This window comes from Natrix helvetica (genome assembly GCF_964273705.1).
Source record: "Natrix helvetica genome assembly, chromosome: 4".
Taxonomy (NCBI): domain Eukaryota; kingdom Metazoa; phylum Chordata; class Lepidosauria; order Squamata; family Natricidae; genus Natrix; species Natrix helvetica.
The window spans coordinates 4,750,202-4,772,535 of record NC_138550.1 but is presented as its reverse complement, the minus strand read 5'-3'; the positions used below and the strand labels follow the sequence as shown (position 1 = coordinate 4,772,535).

General features: G+C 46.1%; 1 protein-coding gene across 5 annotated transcripts in view; it reads left to right on the top strand.

Moving 5' to 3' along the window:
- Nucleotides 1-18,275, top strand: part of GAB2 (GRB2 associated binding protein 2) — a 133,755-nt gene extending 115,480 nt beyond the window's left edge. For 4 of the 5 annotated variants that reach the window (XM_081949964.1, XM_081949967.1, XM_081949966.1 and 1 more), the window contains 8 exons: nt 1,691-1,931; nt 2,041-2,624; nt 5,916-6,013; nt 7,713-7,992; nt 9,730-9,820; nt 12,993-13,095; nt 15,304-15,429; nt 17,170-18,275. In XM_081949964.1, coding sequence (XP_081806090.1) covers nt 1,691-1,931; nt 2,041-2,624; nt 5,916-6,013; nt 7,713-7,992; nt 9,730-9,820; nt 12,993-13,095; nt 15,304-15,429; nt 17,170-17,313 — 1,667 coding nt within the window. In that variant the 3' untranslated portion in view covers nt 17,314-18,275. The remainder of the gene's footprint in view (nt 1-1,690; nt 1,932-2,040; nt 2,625-5,915; nt 6,014-7,712; nt 7,993-9,729; nt 9,821-12,992; nt 13,096-15,303; nt 15,430-17,169) is intronic. The other variant, XM_081949965.1, reaches the window with a different exon arrangement.
- Nucleotides 18,276-22,334: the final 4,059 nt, after the last annotated feature.

Genomic DNA, 22,334 nt, shown 5'->3' with positions numbered 1-22,334 from the left:
CTTTCACCCCAGCTCGTTTTAGTGTGCCGATTAGCGTACCTTTAAAGCAACAGCAAAGTTTTAGTATGCCGATTAGCGTACCTTTAAAGCAGCAACAAAGTTTTAGTGTGCCAATTAGCGTACCTTTAAAGCGGCAGCAAAGTTTTAGTGTGCCAATTAGCATACCTTTAAAGCGGCAGCAAAGATTTAGTGTGCCGATTAGCGTACCTTTAAAGCGACAGCAAAGTTTTAGTGTACCGATTAGCATACCTTTAAAGCAGCAGCAAAGTTTTAGTGTGCCGATTAGCGTACCTTTAAAGCGACAGCAAAGTTTTAGTGTGCCGATTAGCGTACCTTTAAAGCAACAGCAAAGTTTTAGTATGCCGATTAGCGTACCTTTAAAGCAGCAACAAAGTTTTAGTGTGCCAATTAGTGTACCTTTAAAGCGACAGCAAAGTTTTAGTGTGCTGATTAGCGTACCTTTAAAGTGGCAGCAAAGATTTAGTGTACCGATTAGCGTACCTTTAAAGCAGCAACAAAGTTTTAGTGTACCGATTAGCATACCTTTAAAGCGACAGCAAAGTTTTAGTGTACCGATTAGCATACCTTTAAAGCGACAGCAAAGTTTTAGTGTGCCGATTAGCATACCTTTAAAGCGACAGCAAAGTTTTAGTGTACCGATTAGCGTACCTTTAAAGCGGCAGCAAAGTTTTAGTGTGCCGATTAGTGTACCTTTAAAGTGACAGCAAAGTTTTAGTGTGCCGATTAGCGTACCTTTAAAGCGACAGCAAGGTTTTAGTGTGCCGATTAGCGTACCTTTAAAGCGACAGTAAAGTTTTAGTGTACCGATTAGCATACCTTTAAAGCAGCAAAAAAGTTTTAGTGTGCCGATTAGCGTACCTTTAAAGCGACAGCAAAGTTTTAGTGTGCCGATTAGCATACCTTTAAAGCGGCAGCAAAGTTTTAGTGGGCCAATTAGCGTACCTTTAAAGCGACAGCAAAGTTTTAGTGTGCCGATTAGCATACCTTTAAAGCAGCAGCAAAGTTTTAGTGTGCCGATTAGCGTACCTTTAAAGCAGCAACAAAGTTTTAGTGTGCCGATTAGCGTACCTTTAAAGCGACAGCAAATTTTTAGTGTGCCGATTAGCATACCTTTAAAGCGGCAGCAAAGTTTTAGTGTGCCGATTAGCGTACCTTGAAAGCGGCAACAAAGTTTTAGTGTGCTGATTAGCGTACCTTGAAAGCGACAACAGAGTTTTCTTAACACGGGATTTGTTTTACGAATGGTTAGACCACAAAGGTGGAACTTAGAAATGGGGAGAATATTATTATTTAGAAGTAAATATTGCTACTATTGCTCGTACTATGCATATGTATTGAGGCAGGAAATCCACTGTATAATTAAGCACTTACGTAAGTTAAAAAAAATGTACAAATAAAAACTTATTTGAAAAAATAAAGTGACAAGTCTATTCTAGACTTAGAATAACTTTATTGTCACTTTATTTTTTTTTATAAATTTTTATTTCTGCATTTTTCTTTAACTTACGTAAGTGCTTAATTATACAGTGGATTGCCTGATTCAATTTACTTACACGTAACATCAGTAATAGTAAAGTTATTCTTAGGAAAGTACAGACTCAAATCAACCGCCTCTTAGTACTATACACTTCAATAACAACTTCTCTGTTGTTGTTTTCCTCCTGGGCAGAATCCTTACGAAATGTCCCTCTTGTGAGTCACGCTCCTCGCTCATCCCCGGCCGAGTTCAGCGGCTCCAACCAACGGTTGTTGCGGGAACGGAAAACCTCGGCTCCTTCGCACTCCAGCCAGCCCACCCTCTTCACGTTCGAGTCGCCTTCCAATCACATCCGGAGCACCCTCTCCACCAGTGCCCCCCAAGACTATCTCTTTCTACACCAGTGCATGAGCCAGAAATCGGAAAATACAAGGTAACCCTTGGTTTAATCAAATCATTCTTTTTCATCTTTAGCTGGGCCTCTGGTGATCAACCAAGTAATCCTTCTTCTTCTTCTTCCTTCCCTTTTTCTTTCGTTGCAGGAGCGCCAGCTTCTCGCAAGCCACCCGCTTCTTCATGCGGAGCGACCCGTCGGTTCAGAAACTGTCTCAGGAGAACGGGCATTGCGTCAACGGGCTAGGCGGGCAGCTCCATGGTTTCTACAGCTTGCCCAAACCCAACCGTCACAACTCGGATCTCCGGGACAGCGCTTACGACTTGCCCAGGAGCTTCGGCTTCTATGCCCACACCAAAGCCAGCCTCACCGGCTCGGAGACGTCGGATAGCGAGGAGGTCTACACTTTCAAGACCCCCAACAGCACGCTTTGCAAAGACTTCGGAGAGCTTTCCACGGATTCCTACGATGTGCCGGGCACCCCACTGTCCATTTACCAGATCCCGAGGACCTTCACGCTGGACAAAAACCACAATGCCTTGGCGGTGGCTTCGAGCGACGCGGTGGCGACGCCTCCCCCCAGACCTCCCAAGCCGGGGCAGGCGGAATCCCGCTGGGGCAGCCCCCAACAACGCCTGGTGGACAGCGAAGGCCTCAGCATGAGTCCAACCGTCACCACCATTCCCCGAAGGAACACCCTGCCGGCGGTGGAGAACTGCAGATTACACCGAGGTAGCTCTATCCCGGGAGGTTTTTCAAGATGAGACTGGACAGCCATTTGTCCAGCACGGTACAAGGTTTTCAGTTTGAGCAGGGGGTTGGACTAGAAGGCCTCTAAGGTCCCTTTGGACTCTGTTTTTCTTTTCTTTTCTTATTCTTATTCTTTTCTTTTCTTTTCTTTTCTTTTCTTTTCTTTTCTTATTCTTATTCTGTTCTTGTTCCCTTTCTCTTCTCTTCTCTTCTCTTCTCTTCTCTTCTCTTCTCTTCTCTTCTCTTCTCTTTCTATTCTATTCTCTTCTAATTATTTCTATTCTATTCTATTCCAATTATTATTATTCTAATTATTATTCTATTCTATTCTAATTATTTCTATTCTTATCCAATTATTATTATTATTCTATTCTGTTCCGTCCCGTCCATTCTATTCTATTCTATTCTATTCTATTCTAATCTAATCTATTCTATTCTAATTATTTCTATTCTAATTATTATTCTATTCTATTCTATTCCAATTATTATTATTCTATTCTGTTCCTGTTCCATTCCATTCTATTCTATTCTATTCTATTCTATTCTATTCTATTCTATTCTATTCTATTCTATTCTATTCTATTCTAATTATTTCTATTCTAATTATTATTATTCTGTTCTTGTTCCTGTTCCATTCCATTCTATTCTATTCTATTCTATTCTATTCTATTCTATTCTATTCTATTCTATTCTATTCTATTCCATTCCAATTATTATTATTCTATTCTGTTCCTGTTCCATTCCATTCTATTCTATTCTATTCTATTCTATTCTATTCTATTCTATTCTATTCTAATTATTTCTATTCTAATTATGATTCTATTCTATTCTAATTATTATTATTCTGTTCTTGTTCCTGTTCCGTTCCATTCCATTCTATTCTATTCTATTCTATTCTAATTATTTCTATTCTAATTATGATTCTATTCTATTCTAATTATTATTATTATTCTGTTCTTGTTCCTGTTCCGTTCCATTCCACTCCATTCTATTCTATTCTATTCCAATTATTATTATTCTATTCTATTCCTGTTCCATTCCATTCTATTCTATTCTAATTATTTCTATTCTAATTATTATTCTATTCTATTCTAATTATTATTATTATTATTCTATTCTGTTCCTGTTCCATTCTATTCTATTCTATTCTATTCTATTCTATTCTAATTATTTCTATTCTAATTATTATTCTATTCTATTCTAATTATTATTATTATTCTATTCTGTTCCTGTTCCATTCTATTCTATTCTATTCTATTCTATTCTATTCTATTCTAATTATTTCTATTCTAATTATTATTCTATTCTATTCTAATTATTATTATTATTCTGTTCTTGTTTCTGTTCCTGTTCCATTCCATTCCATCCACAGGGATAATGTTCCATAGGGAGGGAGCCACCAAGAAGAAGGCCCTTCTTCTTGCTCTCACTAGATGGAGCTCCTTAAGAGAAGGGGACTTCTAACATTCCCTGCCTCCCTGCTCTGGTGGGTTGGGTAGAAAAAGACGGCCCTTCAAATGATCTGGACCTGGGGCCAAATTATTTGAAGGGCCCTCTTTTTCCAGTTATGTCCATCCAACCCATCAGAGCAGGGAGGCAGGGAATGTTAGGAGTCCCTTCAAGAGTGGGATTCAGCCGGTTTGGATTGGTTGGGGCAAACCGGTAGTTCCAGTGAACAGTTGGCTCCACCACCCAGCCCTGCTCTTTCCCTGTTTTGGGCTCAGCTGATTCGCGCCGCACAGCGGATTGCTGTTCGTTAGCCGTTTTATTCACCGGCGCTGGGATAGGAGGTAAGTTTTGAAGCTTAAAATGGGTGGCTTTTGAACGCTGCACGCATGCAAAGCCTGTATGTGTGTGCTCACCGAACCAGTTGTTAAACCGGTTGCATCCCACCACTGAGTACCTTCTCTTAAGGTGACAACCAGCACCTTGAATTGGATCAGGGAACTGAGCCATGCTGCCTAATGGAGATTATTTGAGGAAGGGGCTTTTCCCCAGCATTCCTCTTAGGTGCAGCCCCAACCTATGTGAAGAATGGGGATGTGACATGAGAAGGAAGAAGGGAAAGAGAAAAGGAGGAGGGGGAGGAGGAGGAGAGAAGAAGAGGGGGCAGGGAAGAAAGAAGAGAAGGGGAAAGAAGAAAAAAGGAGGAGGAGAGAAGGAGGAGCAAAGATGAAAGAGAGAGGGCAGGGGAAGAAAGAAGGGGGAGAAGGAAAAAGAAAGAGGGGAGGAGGAAGAGGAAAGGAGGAGGGACAGAGGAGGAGGAGGAGGTGGTGGTCCTCAGCCTTTGACGATTCTCAGCCTTGGCAGCTTGACAATGTGTGGACTTCAACTGCCAGAATTCCCCAGCCAACCAGATGTCTTGATACAGATTAACAGAGTTAGAAGCAGGGGTGGGATTCAGCCGGTTCGGACCAGTTCGGGCGAACCGGCTGCTAATTTTACATCTGGTTCGCCGAACTGGTAGTTGAAAGGACTGGCTGGCCCCGCCCACCTCCCCGTGCCCCTCCCAGGAGTCTCCACATGGCCCGTTTTGGATGCCAGGTAAGTGTAGGGCCCACGCGGAGGCTGTGGGAGGGCGAAAAATCAGGCCTCCCGGAAGTTCAGGAAGTCCCGTTTCCAGCCACGCCCACCATGGCCACGCCCACACAGCACCCGGTTGCTAAAAATTTTCAATCCCACCCCTGGTTGGAAGGGACCTTGTAGGTCATCTAGTCCAACACACGCACACCCCTGTCACTGTGTTAAAATGTTTGCTAGACTGAACTGACATTGAATAGTTAAACTGAGAAAGAGTTATTGCGCAGGTCATAAAATGTTCTTATCTGACAGTGATGTACTGCGCATGACTTCACACATTCCAGAGAGAGAGCTACTTCTGATCTTTTGTCCGGCTGCCAGGAAAACTGGTAGACGGAACTTCTTTTATCAAAATGTAACAATTGGTTAGTTTTTGTTTTATTTCCATTTATTATTTTTGTAGTAAAGTTTGTTTATTAATTAGAATAGGCTTCCCCAGAATCTTTATTTTCTTTTTCTTCGCATCTTAAAGTATATGCTGTTGGAAAACAGCCCGATCCTAGACCTCATTTTGTTCAGGGTGAAATCTTCCCCTGACAATCCCGCCCAAGCAGGCCTGTCTACACCATCTTCAACTTGTCGAGGTTGAGAAACGCTGACAAAAACGACCTTTGCTGATCTCCAACGCTGCATGAGAGGAACATCTCAGCCGACTTGCTCTCCTCATGTTCACTTTCCTGCTTTTGGTTCCAGCGTCTTCCTGTGAAACCTATGAATATCCTCAGCCCAGCGTCGGTGGCCCGGGGCCAACGGCCGAGTCTGCAAATCTCATGGGAGCCAGTTCGTATCTGGTGAGTTTTGAGGAGCCTTCAAGAAACCTCCCAAGTTGCTTGTTAAAGGTCTGTGGAGATTCTCAGTTAACCCAATCATGGTTGTATTGTCCCAAAGATGCTTTTTCAAAAGGCAACTGGACTTTCTTGGGGGGTGTTCCCCCTTGAAAATGGAGGAGGAGGAGGAGGAGGAGGAGGAGGAGGAGGAGGAGGAGGAGGAGGAGGAGGAGGAGGAGGAAAGAAAAAGAAAGGAGAGGGGGCAGGGGAAGAAAGAAGGAGAAGGAAGAAGAAGTGAGGAGGTGGAGGAAAGGAGGAGGCGCAGCAGCAAAGAAGAAGAAAGAGAGAGGGCAGGAGAAGAAAGAAGGAGAAAGAAGAAGGGAGGAGGAGGAGCAAAGAAGAAGAAGAAGACAAGGCAGGAGAAGGAAGAAGAAAGAAGGGAGGAGGAGGAGGAAAGAAGGAGAGGGCCAGGGGAAGAAAGAAGAGGAGGAGAAAGAAGAAGAGGAGGAGGAAAGGAGGAGGGGGTTTCAAGGGGAAAAAACCCCAAGAAACTCCAGTTGTCATTTGAAAAACACCTCTGGGACACGGAAGGAACTGAAGAAGCTTCTCGGATGAGAAGCGAAATGTCTTCAAAGAAAACAAAGAAAGTTCTGTTGCCTTTTATATATATATATATTTAAAAAGCACTTTTGGAACAACCATGACCTGCCTGCGGCCTCCCGAGCTCTGTTTTCATTGGCAGAGGGTTGCAGGAGGCCGTCGCAGCCGAAAACGGAGCTCTGAAGCCTGTTTTCGCTGGGAGAGCCCTCAGGCCACCACAGCCCCCCCCCCGACACAAGTGACATCGAGCTGGCCATGACCCCCACCCACCCACCCCTGAGTTCAAACACAACCCTGATGCGGCCCTCAATAAAATGGAGTTTGACAGCCCTGGTTTAGAGCAGGGATGAAATCCTTCCGGTTCGGCCCAGTTCGGCTGAACCGACAGGGTCGATGGGCATCAGTTCTCCGAATTGGCGGCAAAAATCCCTGGTGGCTCCACCCACGCCCACCTGGTTGCCCTGTTGCCACTCACCTCTTCCGGCTGCTCGACCCACCCACTAAATCCGAACGTTTGTTCCTCCGTTCACAGCGCAGCTGCTGCAACCTGTCCCTTTAAGATAGTCCTCGGGAGGGAGGGACGAGGCCAGGGGGGGACCATAAAGAGAGCAGCAGCTCTGCTGTGAACGGAGGAAGAAACCTTCGGATTGTCTCTGCCACAGAATTCAACATTAAATGCAGCAGAGACAATTGAACATTTCTCCCTCCGTTCACAGCAGAGCTGCTGCAACCTGTCCCTTTAAGATAGTCTCCGGGAGGGAGGGGGCCAGGGAGGACCATAAAGGGAGCAGCAGCTCTGCTGTGAATGGACTCCTACACACATTTTTCCTACCGGGTTCTGTGGGCGTGGCTTGGTGGTGGTGGGGGGGCATGTGACTGAGTGGGCGTGGGCCTGAGTGGCATTAAATTGGCCACGCCCATTCAGTCACAGGACCTAACCACCAAGCCACGCCCACAGAACCGGTAGTAAAAAAAATGATTTTTACCACTGGTTTAGAGTCTTAAGGACTAGAAACTTGTCATAAACAAGCAAAGCTAAAATTCAGGCTGCCTTACTGCCCTAGGAATGGAATGTTTTCTTATGTTCCCTCTTCTGACTCAACTTTCTTATTTTCTGTCCCAGCAGAACAAAACTGTTGTGGCCCGTTCCCATAGCGCTGACTCCGAAGACAACTACGTCCCCATGAACCCAGGTTCTTCTGTCCTGCAGAACATGGAGCGCTCCAACGGCAGCTCCCAGCACCTCTACATCCCCATGAGCCCTGGGCCTCATCACCTGGACATGATGGCCCACGGCTCCTCCACCTTCCCAGCTCAGAAAGGGAGCAGCGCTCAGCCCTTGAGGCGGATGAGTGAAATCCAGCCCCCACCCATTAACCGCAACCTTAAGCCTGATCGGAAAGGTGAAGACCTGGGTGGGTGGGTGGGTGGGTGGGTGGGTGGATGCAAGCATGCATGCTCGAAAAGATGGATAGATAATGAATGAATGAATAATAATAATAATAATAATAATAATAATAATAATAATAATATATTTATTTCTTAGCCGCACCCTCTCCCGAAGGACTCGGGGCGGCGTACAACGAAACATACGAAATAAATATGTAAACAAAACAAACATATAACAAAGACATACACTGAAACATACACAAGGAGGAGGTCGATTGATAAAACAATTAAAATACAGTATTTAAAACCCCTAGAAATTAAATATAATTAAAATACCCAGTTAAAAACCCGTCAGGAGCGATATGGTTAGATCAGAGTTGAGCCAGGCCAGCTGCTTGAAATAGGTGGGTCTTCAGCTTAATACGGAAGGAGCGGAGGTCAGAGGTATTCCTAATATCCGGAGGGAGGTCATTCCACAGGGCTGGGCCCGCCACAGAGAAGGCTCTACTCCTAGGCGCCGCCCCACGACATTGTCTAGCGGACGGCACCTGGAGGAGCCCCTCTCTGTGCGAGCGAATTGGTCGCAGGGATGTATGGGGCAGAATACGATCCCGCAAGTAACTAGGTCCTAAGCCATGGAGCGCTTTAAAGATAGTTATCAAAACCTTGAAACGCACCCGATAGACCACATGAATGAATGAATGAATGAATGAAAAGAAGGATGAATGGGTGGGTGGGTGGGTGGATGGATGCTCAAAAAGATAGATGGATGATGAAAAGAAGGGTGGATGGATGGTGGGAGAGGTGGGTGGATGATTGAAGGGATGGCTGGAGAGATGGAGGGATGAGTGGGTGGATGTGGATGGATGAATGATGAAAAGAAGGATGGATAGATGGATGGATGGATGGATGGATGGATGATATAAGGAAGGATGGCTGGATGGATGATGAAAAGAATGATGGATGGATGAATGGATGGATGAATGATGAAAAGAAGGATGAGTGGGTGGACAGATGGATGGATGGATGCTGGAAAAGATGGATGGATGCTGGAAAAGATGGATGGATGGATGCTGGAAAAAATGGATGGATGGATGGACGATGAGTGGATGGATAGATGGTGGAAGAAATGGATGGATGATTGAAGGAAGGATGGAGGAAGGGAGGGAGGGATGAATGAATGGGTGGATGGATGGATGGATGGATGGATGGATGGATGGAGGAAGAGATGGATGGATGATTGAAGGAGGGAGGGTGGGATGGGTGAATGAATGGTGAATGAATGGATGGATGATGAGCAGATGGATAGATGGTGGAAGAAATGGATGGATGATTGAAGGAAGGATGGAAGAAGGGAGGGATGGGTGAATGAATGGATGGATGGATAATGAAAAGAAGGACTGATGGATGGAGGATGAATGGATGGGTGGTTGAAGGAAGGATGGATGGATAGATGATGAAAAGAAGAATGAGTGGGTGGACAAATGGGTGGATGGATGCTGGAAAAGATGGATGAATGATGAGCGGATGGATGGATAGTGGAAGAGATGGATGGATGATTGAAGGAGGGAGAGATGGATGAATGAATGGGATGGATGGATAATGAAAAGAAGGACTGATGGATGGAGGATGAATGGATGGGTGGTTGAAGGTAGGATGGCTGGAGGGATGCTTTGATACTTTTCATAATTTCAGCTCGATGGAGCCTTAAGCAGCTCTTCAGCCTAACTATGATTCTCTTTCTCCTCCAGCAAAACCGACCCCGCTTGACCTCAGGGGCAATTCAGTTATCGATGAACTGCCCTTTAAATCGCCAGTCACAAAATCCTGGTCTAGACCTGGGTGAGTAGAATACTGCATTGTTTTTTTTTAAGAGGTTTAATCATGATTACTGGAAACCAGGAGACGGTGAGTTCTAGCCCAGTCCTAGGCATGAAAGCCAGCTGGGTGACTTTGGGCCAATCACCAGGAGATGGTGAGTTCTAGGCTTTTACAAGCCTTCATTGCACGTATCCGTCCCAGGGACCGTAGTTTGATTTAGTGCAATATAAAAAATCTTTCCCTGCAATTGTGCGGCGAAGAGCAAAGGCCCAATTGTGGGAAGATACAGAGCTGTTTTAAGAATACGGGGCCTGGATCTACCAGATCCTCCAAAGCGCATTCGGGTTAATGCTAAAGCAGCCCCTCACCCTTCTAATAGAGGGAGCCTCACTCCCCTGGGGCTGAGCTAGCAGTCCACCCATTAATCAGACAGTTGAATGGAACTGTCTGTTCAGCTGCAGACAATTTGTCACGCCCTAATTCAGATTATAGTCCGTTGTCTGGGAGGAGAAAGGGTGGGTTTGTCTCTTGGTGAGGTCACCGTTGTTGAATTCCCCGCTGTCCACCAGCTCAGACGTTGTGCTAAGCCCAGAATTTGCAAGCCACAGGGGATGAGTTCGCACATCATCCCCAAGGCAGGATCCCCACCCAATCCCCATCTAGATCTTGGTATGAAATCAGAAGCCAGCCGTAGTTTCAAAAGACGGAATAATGGAGTTGGAAGGGACCTTGGGGGTCTTGTAGTCCAGCGATCACCAACGGGGGGGGGGTCCGTGGACCACTGGTGGTCTAGGAGAAAATGTTGGGGGTCTGCAGAAAAATGATTTGCATTTTTTAAATATTGCACTAAATCAGGGGGTCCTCAAACTACGGCCCCTGGGATGGATATGGCAATGAATGACAGAGAGTCTCCCCCTTCGGGGTCTTTTTGTGGGGGTCGGAAGGGGGTCCTCAAACTACGGCCCCTGGGATGGATACGGGCAATGAATGACAGAGAGTCTCCCCCTTCGGGCTCTTTTTGTGGGGGTCTGAAGGGGGCAGAAATGACAACTTGGGGTTTGCTCTAGCCTCCTGGTGGGGGGCTTTGGGCGAAGGCTGGAGGGACGCCCCATTCATGGTGAAGAGCCGGAGGGCCCCGTTCCAGTGGGACTGCATCATGGCCTGGAACTGGCTGACCATCTCAGCCCGCTGAGCCTCCAGGCGCCAGTAACTGGCCTTGCCCTCCCGCAGATCTTCCCTCTGCTTGGAAAGCCTATGCTCCTAGTCCTCAGTGAGCTCCTTCTGCTGAGCTTCCTAGTTGGTCAGATCCAATTTGAACTGTTTTGCCAACTCTTTCTCCTGGTGGCTGCTTAGCTTCAGCAACTGCTCCCTGTTGGGGCCCTAAGGAGCCCGGGTGGGCAAGCAAGGAGTGGCTGGGAAGGGAGAGGCGAGTAGAGGCTGGCGAGATGCCCCCTTTTTTATTGCAAAATTTTTATTGATTTTAAGATATAGGGAAGGGTAAAAGGGTGTACAAAATTTTTTTTACAGTTTCCACACTGGTGGCGAAAATCCCCCCAAGAAACTCACAAACTTAACAATCTTAAAAATAAAATATAAAAGAAAGCATCAGAACAAATTTAACCAATATTGAGGCTGGCAAGGTGCCCCTTGACGTGAGTGACATCAAGTTGGCCACGCCCACCCAGTCTCATGACCACCTAGCCACGCCCACCCAGCCGGTCATTAGGCAGATCGTATTAGTGGTCCAAGGGATTTAAAATTATGAATTTAGTGGTCCCCGAGGTCCAAAAGGTTGGGGACCCCTCATCCAACCCTCTGCTCAAGCAGGACCCTACACCATTTACAATGCAATACAATAGCAGAGTTGGAAGGGACCTTGGAGGTCTTCTAGTCCAGCCCCTGCCTAGGCAGGAAACCCTATACCGTTTCAGATAGATGGCTATCCAACATCTTCTTAAAGACTTCCAGTGTTGGGGCATTCACAACTTCTGGAGGCAACTTCTGTTCCACTGATTAATTGTTCTAACTGTCAGGAAATTTCTCCTCAGTTCTAAGTTGCTTCTCTCCTTGGTTAGTTTCCACCCATTGCTTCTTGTTCTACCCTCAGGTGCCTTGGAAAATAGTTTGACTCCCTCTTCTTTGGGGCAACCCCTGAGATATTGGAAGACTGCTATCATGGGGAATCTATTTACCATAGATACCATTTAAATTTCCTTGATTATGCTATTGTTTGCTGTTAGCTTGTTTGGCTGCATTGGTAGTTCCTTGATTGTTGTAATTGTTTACTTGATTGTTAGTCTAGTGTTAATCTTTGCTCCTCTGGGTGTCAATTGCTGGTGTGGAAGTATTTTGGTCTCTTTTTAAGACGAGATTGGACAACCCTATGCCAGAAATGGTATAAGGTTTCCTGCTTGAGCAGTGGGTTGGACTAGAAGACCTCCAGAGTGCCTTCCAACCCTGCTATTCTGTTTGTTTCCTTTTGGGTTTTTAATTGTCTCGTTTAAATGGCATGTAGCTGTTGTTTATCTCAATGTGCCTGTTGATGGCCAATTTGTCTAAATGCCACGCTTTCAGGAATTCTCTAGCATTTTCGGAATTGGTTTGGTCTAAGATGCTCGCAGTTTCCCCACTGGAAACTCCGTTATGTCTGTCCATCTACTCCAAGCTTGGCAGATAGGATTTCTGAAAACTCCCTTGTGTCCGAAAGGCAGGATAGGAAGCAATGGGTGAAAACTAATGAAGGCGAGAGCCAACCTAGAACAAAGGAGGAATTCAACCAGTGGAACAACCTGCATCCAGAAGTTGTGGGTGATCCAACCATTTGTCTGGAATAGTCGAGTCTCCTGACTGAGCAGGGGGTTAGACTAGAAGACCTCCAAGGTCCCTTCTGCTAGAAATTCTGTAGGGCTGTATACAGAATTTCTAACTGGTTATGAGCCCAGTCCTAGCAGACTAGGAAATAGCTGCAAAATACAGCAACAGAAAGAAGACTGCAACAGAATAAAAGAAAATAATGGCCAGTAATACAGCTACCACAATGCTTTTATTTGCAAATCTGACAACTCAGAACTCTGATTCTACTGAGTAAAGCTGTTGTTGTTGTATAAAACACACCAACACTGTATTCCAACACCTTCTAACTCTTGTTCTTCTGACTTCCTTGTGACTTTTCCTCCGGATGCTCTCATTTCAGCCAGAGCTTCAACTCCAACTTTTCTCAATACTGTCGTCCCACTTCAACCCAGAGCATCACCAGCACCGACTCAGGAGATAGTGAAGAAAATTATGTGGCCATGGTAAGTCTTTATGGAAGCTTCTTTCTATTTTGGGCTTCTCTCAGAGGTGATATTCAGCCGGTTCGGGCCGGTTCTAGTGAACCGGTAGCGGAAAATTTGAATAGTTTAGAGAACCGGCAAATACCACCTCTGGATGACTCCGCCCCCATCTATTTGCTGCCTTCCGAGTCCCAGCTGATTGGCTGGATCTTCTTTTGTTGCCCTGCACAGGAGAAGGGAGCTGGAAAGTGGGTTGGGGTGGGAATGGGGATTTTGCAGTATCCTTCCCCTGGAGTGAGGAGGGAATGGGGATTTTGCAGTATCCTTCCCCTGGAGTGGGGAGGGAATGGGGATTTTGCAGTATCCTTCCCCTGGAGTGAGGAGGGAATGGGGATTTTGCAGTATCCTCCCCCTGGAGTGAGGAGGGAATGGGGATTTTGCAGTATCCTTCCCCTGGAGTGAGGAGGGAATGGGGATTTTGCAGTATCCTCCCCCTGGAGTGAGGAGGGAATGGGGATTTTGCAGTATCCTTCCCCCTGAGTGGGGAGGGAATGGGGATTTTGCAGTATCCTTCCCCTGGAGTGAGGAGGGAATGGGGATTTTGCAGTATCCTTCCCCTGGAGTGGGGAGGGAATGGGGATTTTGCAGTATCCTCCCCCTGGAGTGAGGAGGTAATGGGGATTTTGCAGTATCCTTCCCCCTGAGTGGGGAGGGAATGGGCATTTTGCAGTATCCCCCCCCTGGAGTGAGGAGGGAATGGGGATTTTGCAGTATCCTTCCCCCTGGAGTGAGGAGGGAATGGGGATTTTGCAGTATCCTTCCCCCTGAGTGGGGAGGGAATGGGGATTTTGCAGTATCCTTCCCCTGGAGTGAGGAGGGAATGGGGATTTTGCAGTATCCTTCCCCTGGAGTGAGGAGGGAATGGGGATTTTGCAGTATCCTTCCCCTGGAGTGGGGAGGGAATGGAGATTTTGCAGTATCCTTCCCCTGGAGTGAGGAGGGAATGGGGATTTTGCAGTATCCTTCCCCTGGAGTGAGGAGGGAATGGGGATTTTGCAGTATCCTTCCCCTGGAGTGGGGAGGGAATGGGGATTTTGCAGTATCCTTCCCCTGGAGTGGGGAGGGAATGGAGATTTTGCAGTATCCTTTCCCTGGAGTGACTTCCGGTTTCCTTGGAGGGTCGTTTTGACTGCTCCGGAGGCTTCAGAGAAGCCTCCTAAAGGTCCCTGAATCCTCCGGAGGACTTCCGGGGAGGCGGGGAGGCTGTTTTCGCCCTCCCCATGCTCCTATAAAGCCTCTGGAGCCTGGGGCGGGCAAAAAAAGCATGCAAAAATGGGGAGTGCACGCATGCGCACTGTGGGGTCGCACATTGCATTATGGGTGTGGCACGCCCAGGGCCGGATTTTCTTATAGGCTAACTAGGCTTCAGCCTAGGGCCTCAAGATCAAGAGGGGCCTTTAATTTATCCGTGCCACATTTTTTATAAAGGTTAGTACCAATTACAACATGTTTCATTTAATATATTGACATATATCACAGTAATGATGTATTTTATTATCTCTCATGTAACTTACAAACTTAAAAATGGGGGGTGAAAGGGCTCCATAAGTGGAATAGCCTAGGGCCTCTTTTCATCTAAATCCGGCCCTGGGCACACCTGCACACGACCCCCTTGCGCTCCCCCCACTTATAGCACACGAGCCAAAAAATGTTCACCATCGCTGTTCTAGATAGCTTAACAAAATGAAGAAGCTTTTTAAAATAAATGCTTGATCTGAAGAGGCCCCGTGCTATTGTATCTCCTTTTAAATAGCAGAGAATAACTGAACTTCCAGAAATCACATCAATTTTAACAGCATCTGTACAAGTATAGTCTGAAATGTAACACTACAAACAGCGTATATTGTCTGTACTGTTTGCTGTTTGTTGCAAGGAGGCAAATTGCTGGGAGGTGGAGGCAGATATTTTTCCCCTTGTTTTCCTCCCCAAAAGCTAGGTGCGTCTTATACTTCGGAGCATCTTATACTCCGAAAAATATGGTGTATAAAGAAGTTGATGAATCCAGTTGAATCAGTTATCAGTGTGTGCTTTCTGGATTTAATTTCTCTGCAACAAACTCTGACAGAAGGGAACCTGAGCTCTTGCAGAAGTAATGGAAATTTTGACTGGTTGCTTAAATGTGTCTTTTGCTGCTGCTTGACTGATGGCTCCTAATTGCTCTAATTTTAGCAAAACCCGGTTTCTGCCTCTCCCATTCCAAGTGGCAAAAGTAGCCCGGCCCAAAAGAAGAACACCACAAGCGTTGATTACCTGGCTTTGGACTTTCAGCCCAGCTCACCTGGGCCCCACCGAAAGGTACGATCCAGGTTCTGAAATCTTTTCAGCAATCCCAACAGGTCGGCATGGAAACTCTGCCAGTCTGAGGGACAAACTCAACAAGGGACCCAGTTTGGTATAACGATAAAGGCAGCAGGCTAGAAACCGGGAGACAGCGAGTTCTAGTCCTGTCTTAGGCATGGAAGGTGATTGGGTGACTTTGGGCCAATCACCACAATGGAGTAAGTATTAGTCCCGTCTTAGGCGTGAAAGCTGACTGGGGGAATTTGGGCCAATGACTAGGAGACGATGAGTTCTAGTCCCGCCTTAGGCACGAAAGCTGACAATGTGAGTTTGATCCAATCACCAGGAGACGGTGAGTTCTAGACCTGGGCATGAAAGGTAACTGGGTGAGTTTGGGCCAATCACCAGGAGACGGTGAGTTCTAGTCCCGCCTTAGGCACGAAAGCTGACAGTGTGAGTTTGGGCCAATCACCAGGAGACGGTGAGTTCTTGTCCTGCCTTAGACATGAAATCTGCCTGGGTGAGTTTGGGCCATCACCAGGACCCAGTAAAACAGGACTATAACTCACAGTGTGCTGGTGATTGGCCCAAGGTTACCTAGCTGGCTTTTATTCCAAAGGCGGGACTAGAACTCACCATCTCCTGTATTCTAGGCCAGCACCTTAACCGAGTCCCTTTTTGGGAGAGGGGGCGGTTTAGAAATCCAAGAAATAAATAAATAAACCACTACACCAAACTAGCTCTCTATATAATTGCTCCTTACTGAAATATTCGTGTCACTGCATCTCCAACAACATAAACTCAGTACAATCATTTCTAAGATATTCTATTCTTGTTGAAAAGGATGTACTGTGTCGAAGCTATTGAAATTGTTGTGGGTTTTTTTAAATCTCTCCTAGTAGAGTAGCTAAATAAAATATTGAGGGGAGGAGGTACCAAAAGAAAACATTTGCTTGAGAAGGTTGTATTCTGATGCTTCACACCAGTGTTTTTTCCATGGTTGGTAACTTTAAGACTTGAGGACTTCAATTCCCAGAATTCTTTAACCAGCATGGCTGCCTTGGGGAATTCTGGGAGTTGAAGTCCACAAGTCTTAAAGTTCCCAAGTTTGGACACCCCTGCACTAAGGCAATGAATAAATTGTCAGAGCTTCCACCCTGTGCTTCCCACCACCTTTTATAGCTACATTGGTAATTAAGATAAACCGCCCGCCGCCCCATCACCTTGTGACCCAGAGCGAAAACCACCTGGCAATTAATCATGGATTGTTAGCAGGAGTTTCTTCAGCTTGTATAGGTGGGACAGTGAGTCTTGGCAGCTGGCCCATTCTTCTCCCCTGAATGGCAGCTCCAGGCCTCTGGGCTGGCCAGAGCTGACATGCGGCCCACTACCACAGAGACAGCATCTGGGGAGCTACGAATTACAGTTAGTTAAGAGTTGAAGGACTCCTTTCCCCTGGTTTTGTGGGATGTCTGCGGTGGAATCTCGCTACCAGGTGGGGTGCCCTACAGTCCTTGCTTATGAACCCAAATGCCTCCAACAGGGAGTAACCTTTCCATAAAATAAGGCATTGTAACCGTCCCCTATGCCACCTAGAATCTAGTATATCTTGCATTACATAGTGCTGTTCCCCCTCTACAGTAACCAGGGCTGGGGGCCGTAGTGGGTGACATTAGGTTTACGTGGAAAAGCAAACCATGCAAAATCTGGAACGTCTTCCCAACTTCTCCCCTCTCTTCCCTTTTCTGTGGACAGCCCTCGACATCGTCCGTCGCTTCTGACGAGAAGGTCGACTACGTGCAGGTGGACAAAGAGAAGACGCAAGCTTTGCAGAGCACCATGCAGGAATGGACAGACGTCCGGCAGTCGTCTGAGCCCAGCAAGACCGTGAAGCAGTAGCCAAGCAAGGGCGTGGTGGAGAAACCATGGAGGCTTCTAGTAATCGAGGAGACCATCGATTTGTCTCCCTTGTGGTGTGGACCTTCTCTTGGTCCTCTACGGAGGCCATTCCAGATAAGCAGAGGGGTTCTGCTTTTGAAAACAAGCTTCTTCAAGAGAAACATTTGGCGGAAAACCTGCATCAAGGCATTTTTTTCAGTTACGGGTTAGCAGCCGCCTCTATTCGGAGGAATTCAGTGAACCAATAATGGCTTCTCATCCACCTGCCCGTATCCAAACTTTCTTTGATCCACTTTCAACCTGCGGATCTCTTATTTTCGCATCAAGCAACTACTCTTTGCCGACTTCCCGCTGTCGGTTGGAACTCTAAGCCTGATTTCGGCCTCCTAGTTCTGCCTTTTTAGAGACGATAGTGATAATAATAATAATAACAATAATAATAATGATGATGATGATGATGGCCAGCTACTCATCCTAAGTGGATTTGAAGCTGTCTCCGCTGTATCGCTTCACAAAAGGGTGAAGAAATCTCCAAGCAATGCCTTTCTCCCCCCCCTCCCCTCTGCTCTTTATGTAAATAGCCATCATGTGAATTCCTTAAAGTACGCAATTGTCCTTCCCCGGACGACAAGCATGTCGAGAAACGATCGCTGCTCGCCGGTATAAATCAGCTTTTTGAAATGCATTACTGTGGAACTGAAACTAATTCCTCGTTCGCCATCCTTCCCCACCCCACCCCTCAACAAGGAAAAAAACAAAATTCTTCCTAATTCTCTCCTGGGAATTTTAACGATGGGACCTGCTTTGGATGTTTTCGCAATAGTTTCCCCTTGGTGGGATAGATGATATCGGTGTCCGAGATCTTACAATAGTTGAATCTGCGTTGGGCAGTATTTGGTACCTGATGTGTCGGTGTGTAGGACAGCATTTGATGGTTATAAATGCTTTGATATTTAAACGTCCATCCACTCTGTGTTTCATGCGGCGTTTGATGCCTGGCTACCTATCTCAAGCGCTCCTAATTCGAAGCAAATGTTTGTTTTCCAAATAAGAGCACAGGGCGGAGCTCGAGCAATCGGGACGTTGGGCAAGAGGCTAGCAAACCAGCGTCCAAGACCCGAGAGCTGCCGTGGGACAGGGTTGAGTTCCCGTTCTTCGCTCCAGCACCTGCCGGGAATATGAAAGGATCTTCCGAATGGGCATCCCCAGGGCAACAGTCAGTGGTGGGATTCAGCCAGTTCGCACCTATTGGGGAGAACCAGTTGTTAACTTTCCAAACAGTTCGGCGAACCGGTTGTTGGAAGAAATCTCATTTTGTCTTTTTTCTACTTTGCAGGGCTAATCCTGTAAGGAAGGCAGGAAGGAAACATTCTGGTGTTTCTAGCCTAATCCTTATTGCCCTGCTTTCAGAAACTGCCTCTCTGGTTAGCCCTGATTACATTGTAACAGCTAAAGCGAAGCGCCCATCGACCTGAGTGATGTTGAGTTGGCCACGCCCACACGGTCACACAACCACCGAGCCCCGCCTACCCAGCTGGTCATTAGGGCGGAGAAGCGGTTGTTCAATTATTTGAATCCCCCCACTGGCAACGGTGATACCACCGACTAATCTTTCCCAACCCAGAAGCCCCCTCGGTGCTTCTGACACAAATGCCCCCCCCCCCAACACTCAACAAAAAATAATAATTTCAAAATGCATGGTTGAATTTGGTTTAAAAAGCTGGCTGACTCACACAACCCATTAGCACATTTCGTGTTTGCTTAGATAGGGCTTTCCCGTGTGGTTTTAGGACAGAGGTGGGGAACGATGTCCGTTTTATGACTTGTGGACTTCGACTCCCAGAATTCCTGAGCCAGCCATGCATGGCTGGCTCAGGAATTCTGGGAGTCGAAGTCCACAAGTCATAAAACGGCCATTGTTCCCCACCCCTGATTTAGGATATTGTGAATCGGGGTTTTGCGGGGATAGATATTGTGCGAATATGATTAAAGGGCTGAGGTTTACGAGAAAAGAGACATATAGCCCCGAACAACACATTTCTATTTTACTGTTAAATTCTATTTCTATTCTGCAATACAAATAGTCCTCGACTTACGACCCCACGATGGTCGTCCAGAATTTCCCCTGCTTGGCAATACAAGTTGCTCAGTGAGTTTTGCTCCATTTCATGACCTTTCTACCCCACTCTTGTGAATTGTGACCCCGGGACACTATGGCCGTCGTAAATACGAGCCAATTGCCAAGTGTCCACATTTTGATCACGTCAGCTGCAATGGTCATAAGTGTGAAAAACGGTCACTGGTCCCTATTTTCGCTGCCATCGTAACTTCGGATGGTCACTCAACGAACGGTTATAAATGGGGGACTGCCTGTATCACCAGCCTACTCTTTGTAAGAACTTTGTTGCTGCGCTCTGCGAATTCCTTATTTAAGGAAGTTTCCATCCATTCATTATTCAACGCCCTGATTTTGCATCAATCTGTAAGAATCAAATTACTTGACGTTTGCTGATTGGTTAAATTAAGATCTGTTGGGGGGGGAACCGAATATATTGTTGTCACTTGCGGCTTGTGAAGCGACTTTCCTGCATTGTAGACCTGTTTGGCTGGCTCATTCAGACACGCACTTTAAGAGAGAGTTTCTGCACACACACATACAAAAAAAAAAATCCAAAATTTTGCTTTGCTTTACAAGGGCAAACCTCAATTCATAAACCTACTTCCTGTCTTAGAGCTGTATCCGTAAGGATTGATGGTCCAATACAATCCTAAACAACCTATGTAGGTTTAATCCAAGTGTTTTCCTCCCCACCACAGAAGTGATCTTAGGACTTCCATTCAAATGCCTTTCCGCTTGAGTTTTTTCCTCCTCTCTCTTTGCAGAGTTCCGAGTTTGAATTTTGCTGGTTTTACCAATGAAAACCTTTCGTGCCAGGTTCACACAACCAGCTGATCTAAACCGTGGCTGGCTACTTCCTGGCTCGGTGCACAATTCGGTGAGCTTTGCGAGTTTCCAACAAGATGATTAATTCACCTAGCCACCGTTCAGCTAACCACGATTTGCTAGCTCACGGAAACCTAGCCTATACAGGATACAGTTTGCGTCCTGATTTTGTGACTGTTAAAATAATTCTACCTTGACAAAAAATATTTGTTTTAAACCCTGTGTAGCTCTCTCTGTAAATTCTACCTAGGCAAAGGGGCAGTTTTCCTCTACTACAGCATCATATGATTCAGCTTTTTAAAATGTAAGATTTTTGCAGAGTTAGGACAGAATGTTTTTGCATTTGATTTCCAATTTCAGATAACGAAATGTGTCTCTTTTGTCCCTAAAGGTTTTAGGTAGGAATAGGAGGCGATGTCTCTTTTGGGATCCACTCTTTAGAACAGATTTCAAATTTCCCAATCTTGTTGATTTCCCAGTATGTGAATTCTAAAGCCTAGAATTCCACAGCCGATATGGCCGTCGATGAGAATTCTGGGAGTTGAAGTCCAATGCATCTGGAATCGAGATTACTGAGCCCATGAGATAAGCGGTGAATTAAAGATCAGGGATGCTGTTTTAGGCAGTGAGAGAGAAAATAACCAGAGAATTTTTCAGTTATCTAAGAATCCTCTTACAAGTCAGGGGCAGGGGTAGGTTCCTGCCACCATTACTACCGATTCGGCACCCGAAAAATGTTGCAGGTGCAGAACAGAAAATCAAGATGGCGCCACTGAGGATAGAACCGGTACGGTCACGTGTCCACCAGAGTTACTACTGATTCGGCCAAACCATACCAGTAGGAACCCACCTCTGGTCAGGGAGCTTCAACCTTGGCCACTGTAAGATTTGTGGACTTCAACTCCCAGAATGCCTCAGCCAGCCGTGCAACTTTAAGACTTGTGGACTTCAACTCCCAGAATGCCTCAGCCAGCCGTGCAACTTTAAGACTTGTGGACTTCAACTCCCAGAATGCCTCAGCCAGCCGTGCAACTTTAAGACTTGTGGACTTCAACTCCCAGAATGCCTCAGCCAGCTGTGCAACTTTAAGACTTGTGGACTTCAACTCCCAGAATGCCTCAGCCAGCCGGCTGGGGGATTCTGGGAGTTGAAGTCCACAAGTTTTAAAAGTGGACTTAAAAACCTATATAAGGTTACTTACTAAATGTTCAACTTTGCCTCTAAGTTACCCTCACCCTTGCCCAGAGATGCTTAAACATTGCAGTGCCATCACCCTGGAAAAATAAACTGAAGTGAGCTTTCTTATATATCAAATTAATGATTTGATTGGTGTTAGGGTTGGGCAAGAAATAAATAGGCTAATTTTAATAATTAGGTTTAATGATACCAAATAGAACAGAGAGAGGGACTTCCTTAAAGTCACGCTTGATTCCTGACAAGCTCATGGACACATTTATTTCCTAGTGGTGCCCCATCCAGCTCTGATTTGACTTAGCTTCTGACCCATCTTGGACCCATCTTGAGGAAATTATCTTTAAAACAAAAGCTGGAGGGTGACCATTCAAAAATATACTAACTGTCCAACTTCTATGTCACTTGTCACCCTTGGGTCACACCAAGGCCAAAGGACCTCTCTGCCACATTGGCCAGGGTGGAAGGAATTGGCCATAATTCTTCATGATCTGCTACCACAGGGGTGTCCAAACTTGGGAACTTTAAGACTTGTGGACTTCAACTCTGGCTGGGGAATTCTGGCTGGCTGGGGAATTCTGGGAGTTGAAGTCCACAAGTCTTAAAATTCCCAAGTTTGGACACCCCTGTGCTACCATGACCTGTGAAGACAGCAGATTGAAGGGTTTCATGGCTGCCCTGTTCATCCCAGCCCAGAAGTGCAGAGGATTGAAGGGCACCAGGAAGCAGGTTCTCCAAGTTGTAGGTGCCTACAGAGGAACAGAGAAGATAGTAGGATGCAGTTGAATAGGAGGTTACCTGTCTAGTTGGGGTAATGAAACGTCTGCAGGAAAACCACTGAGATCAGAGAGCACCAAAGAACCTCCTCAATTGAGCTACACCACTT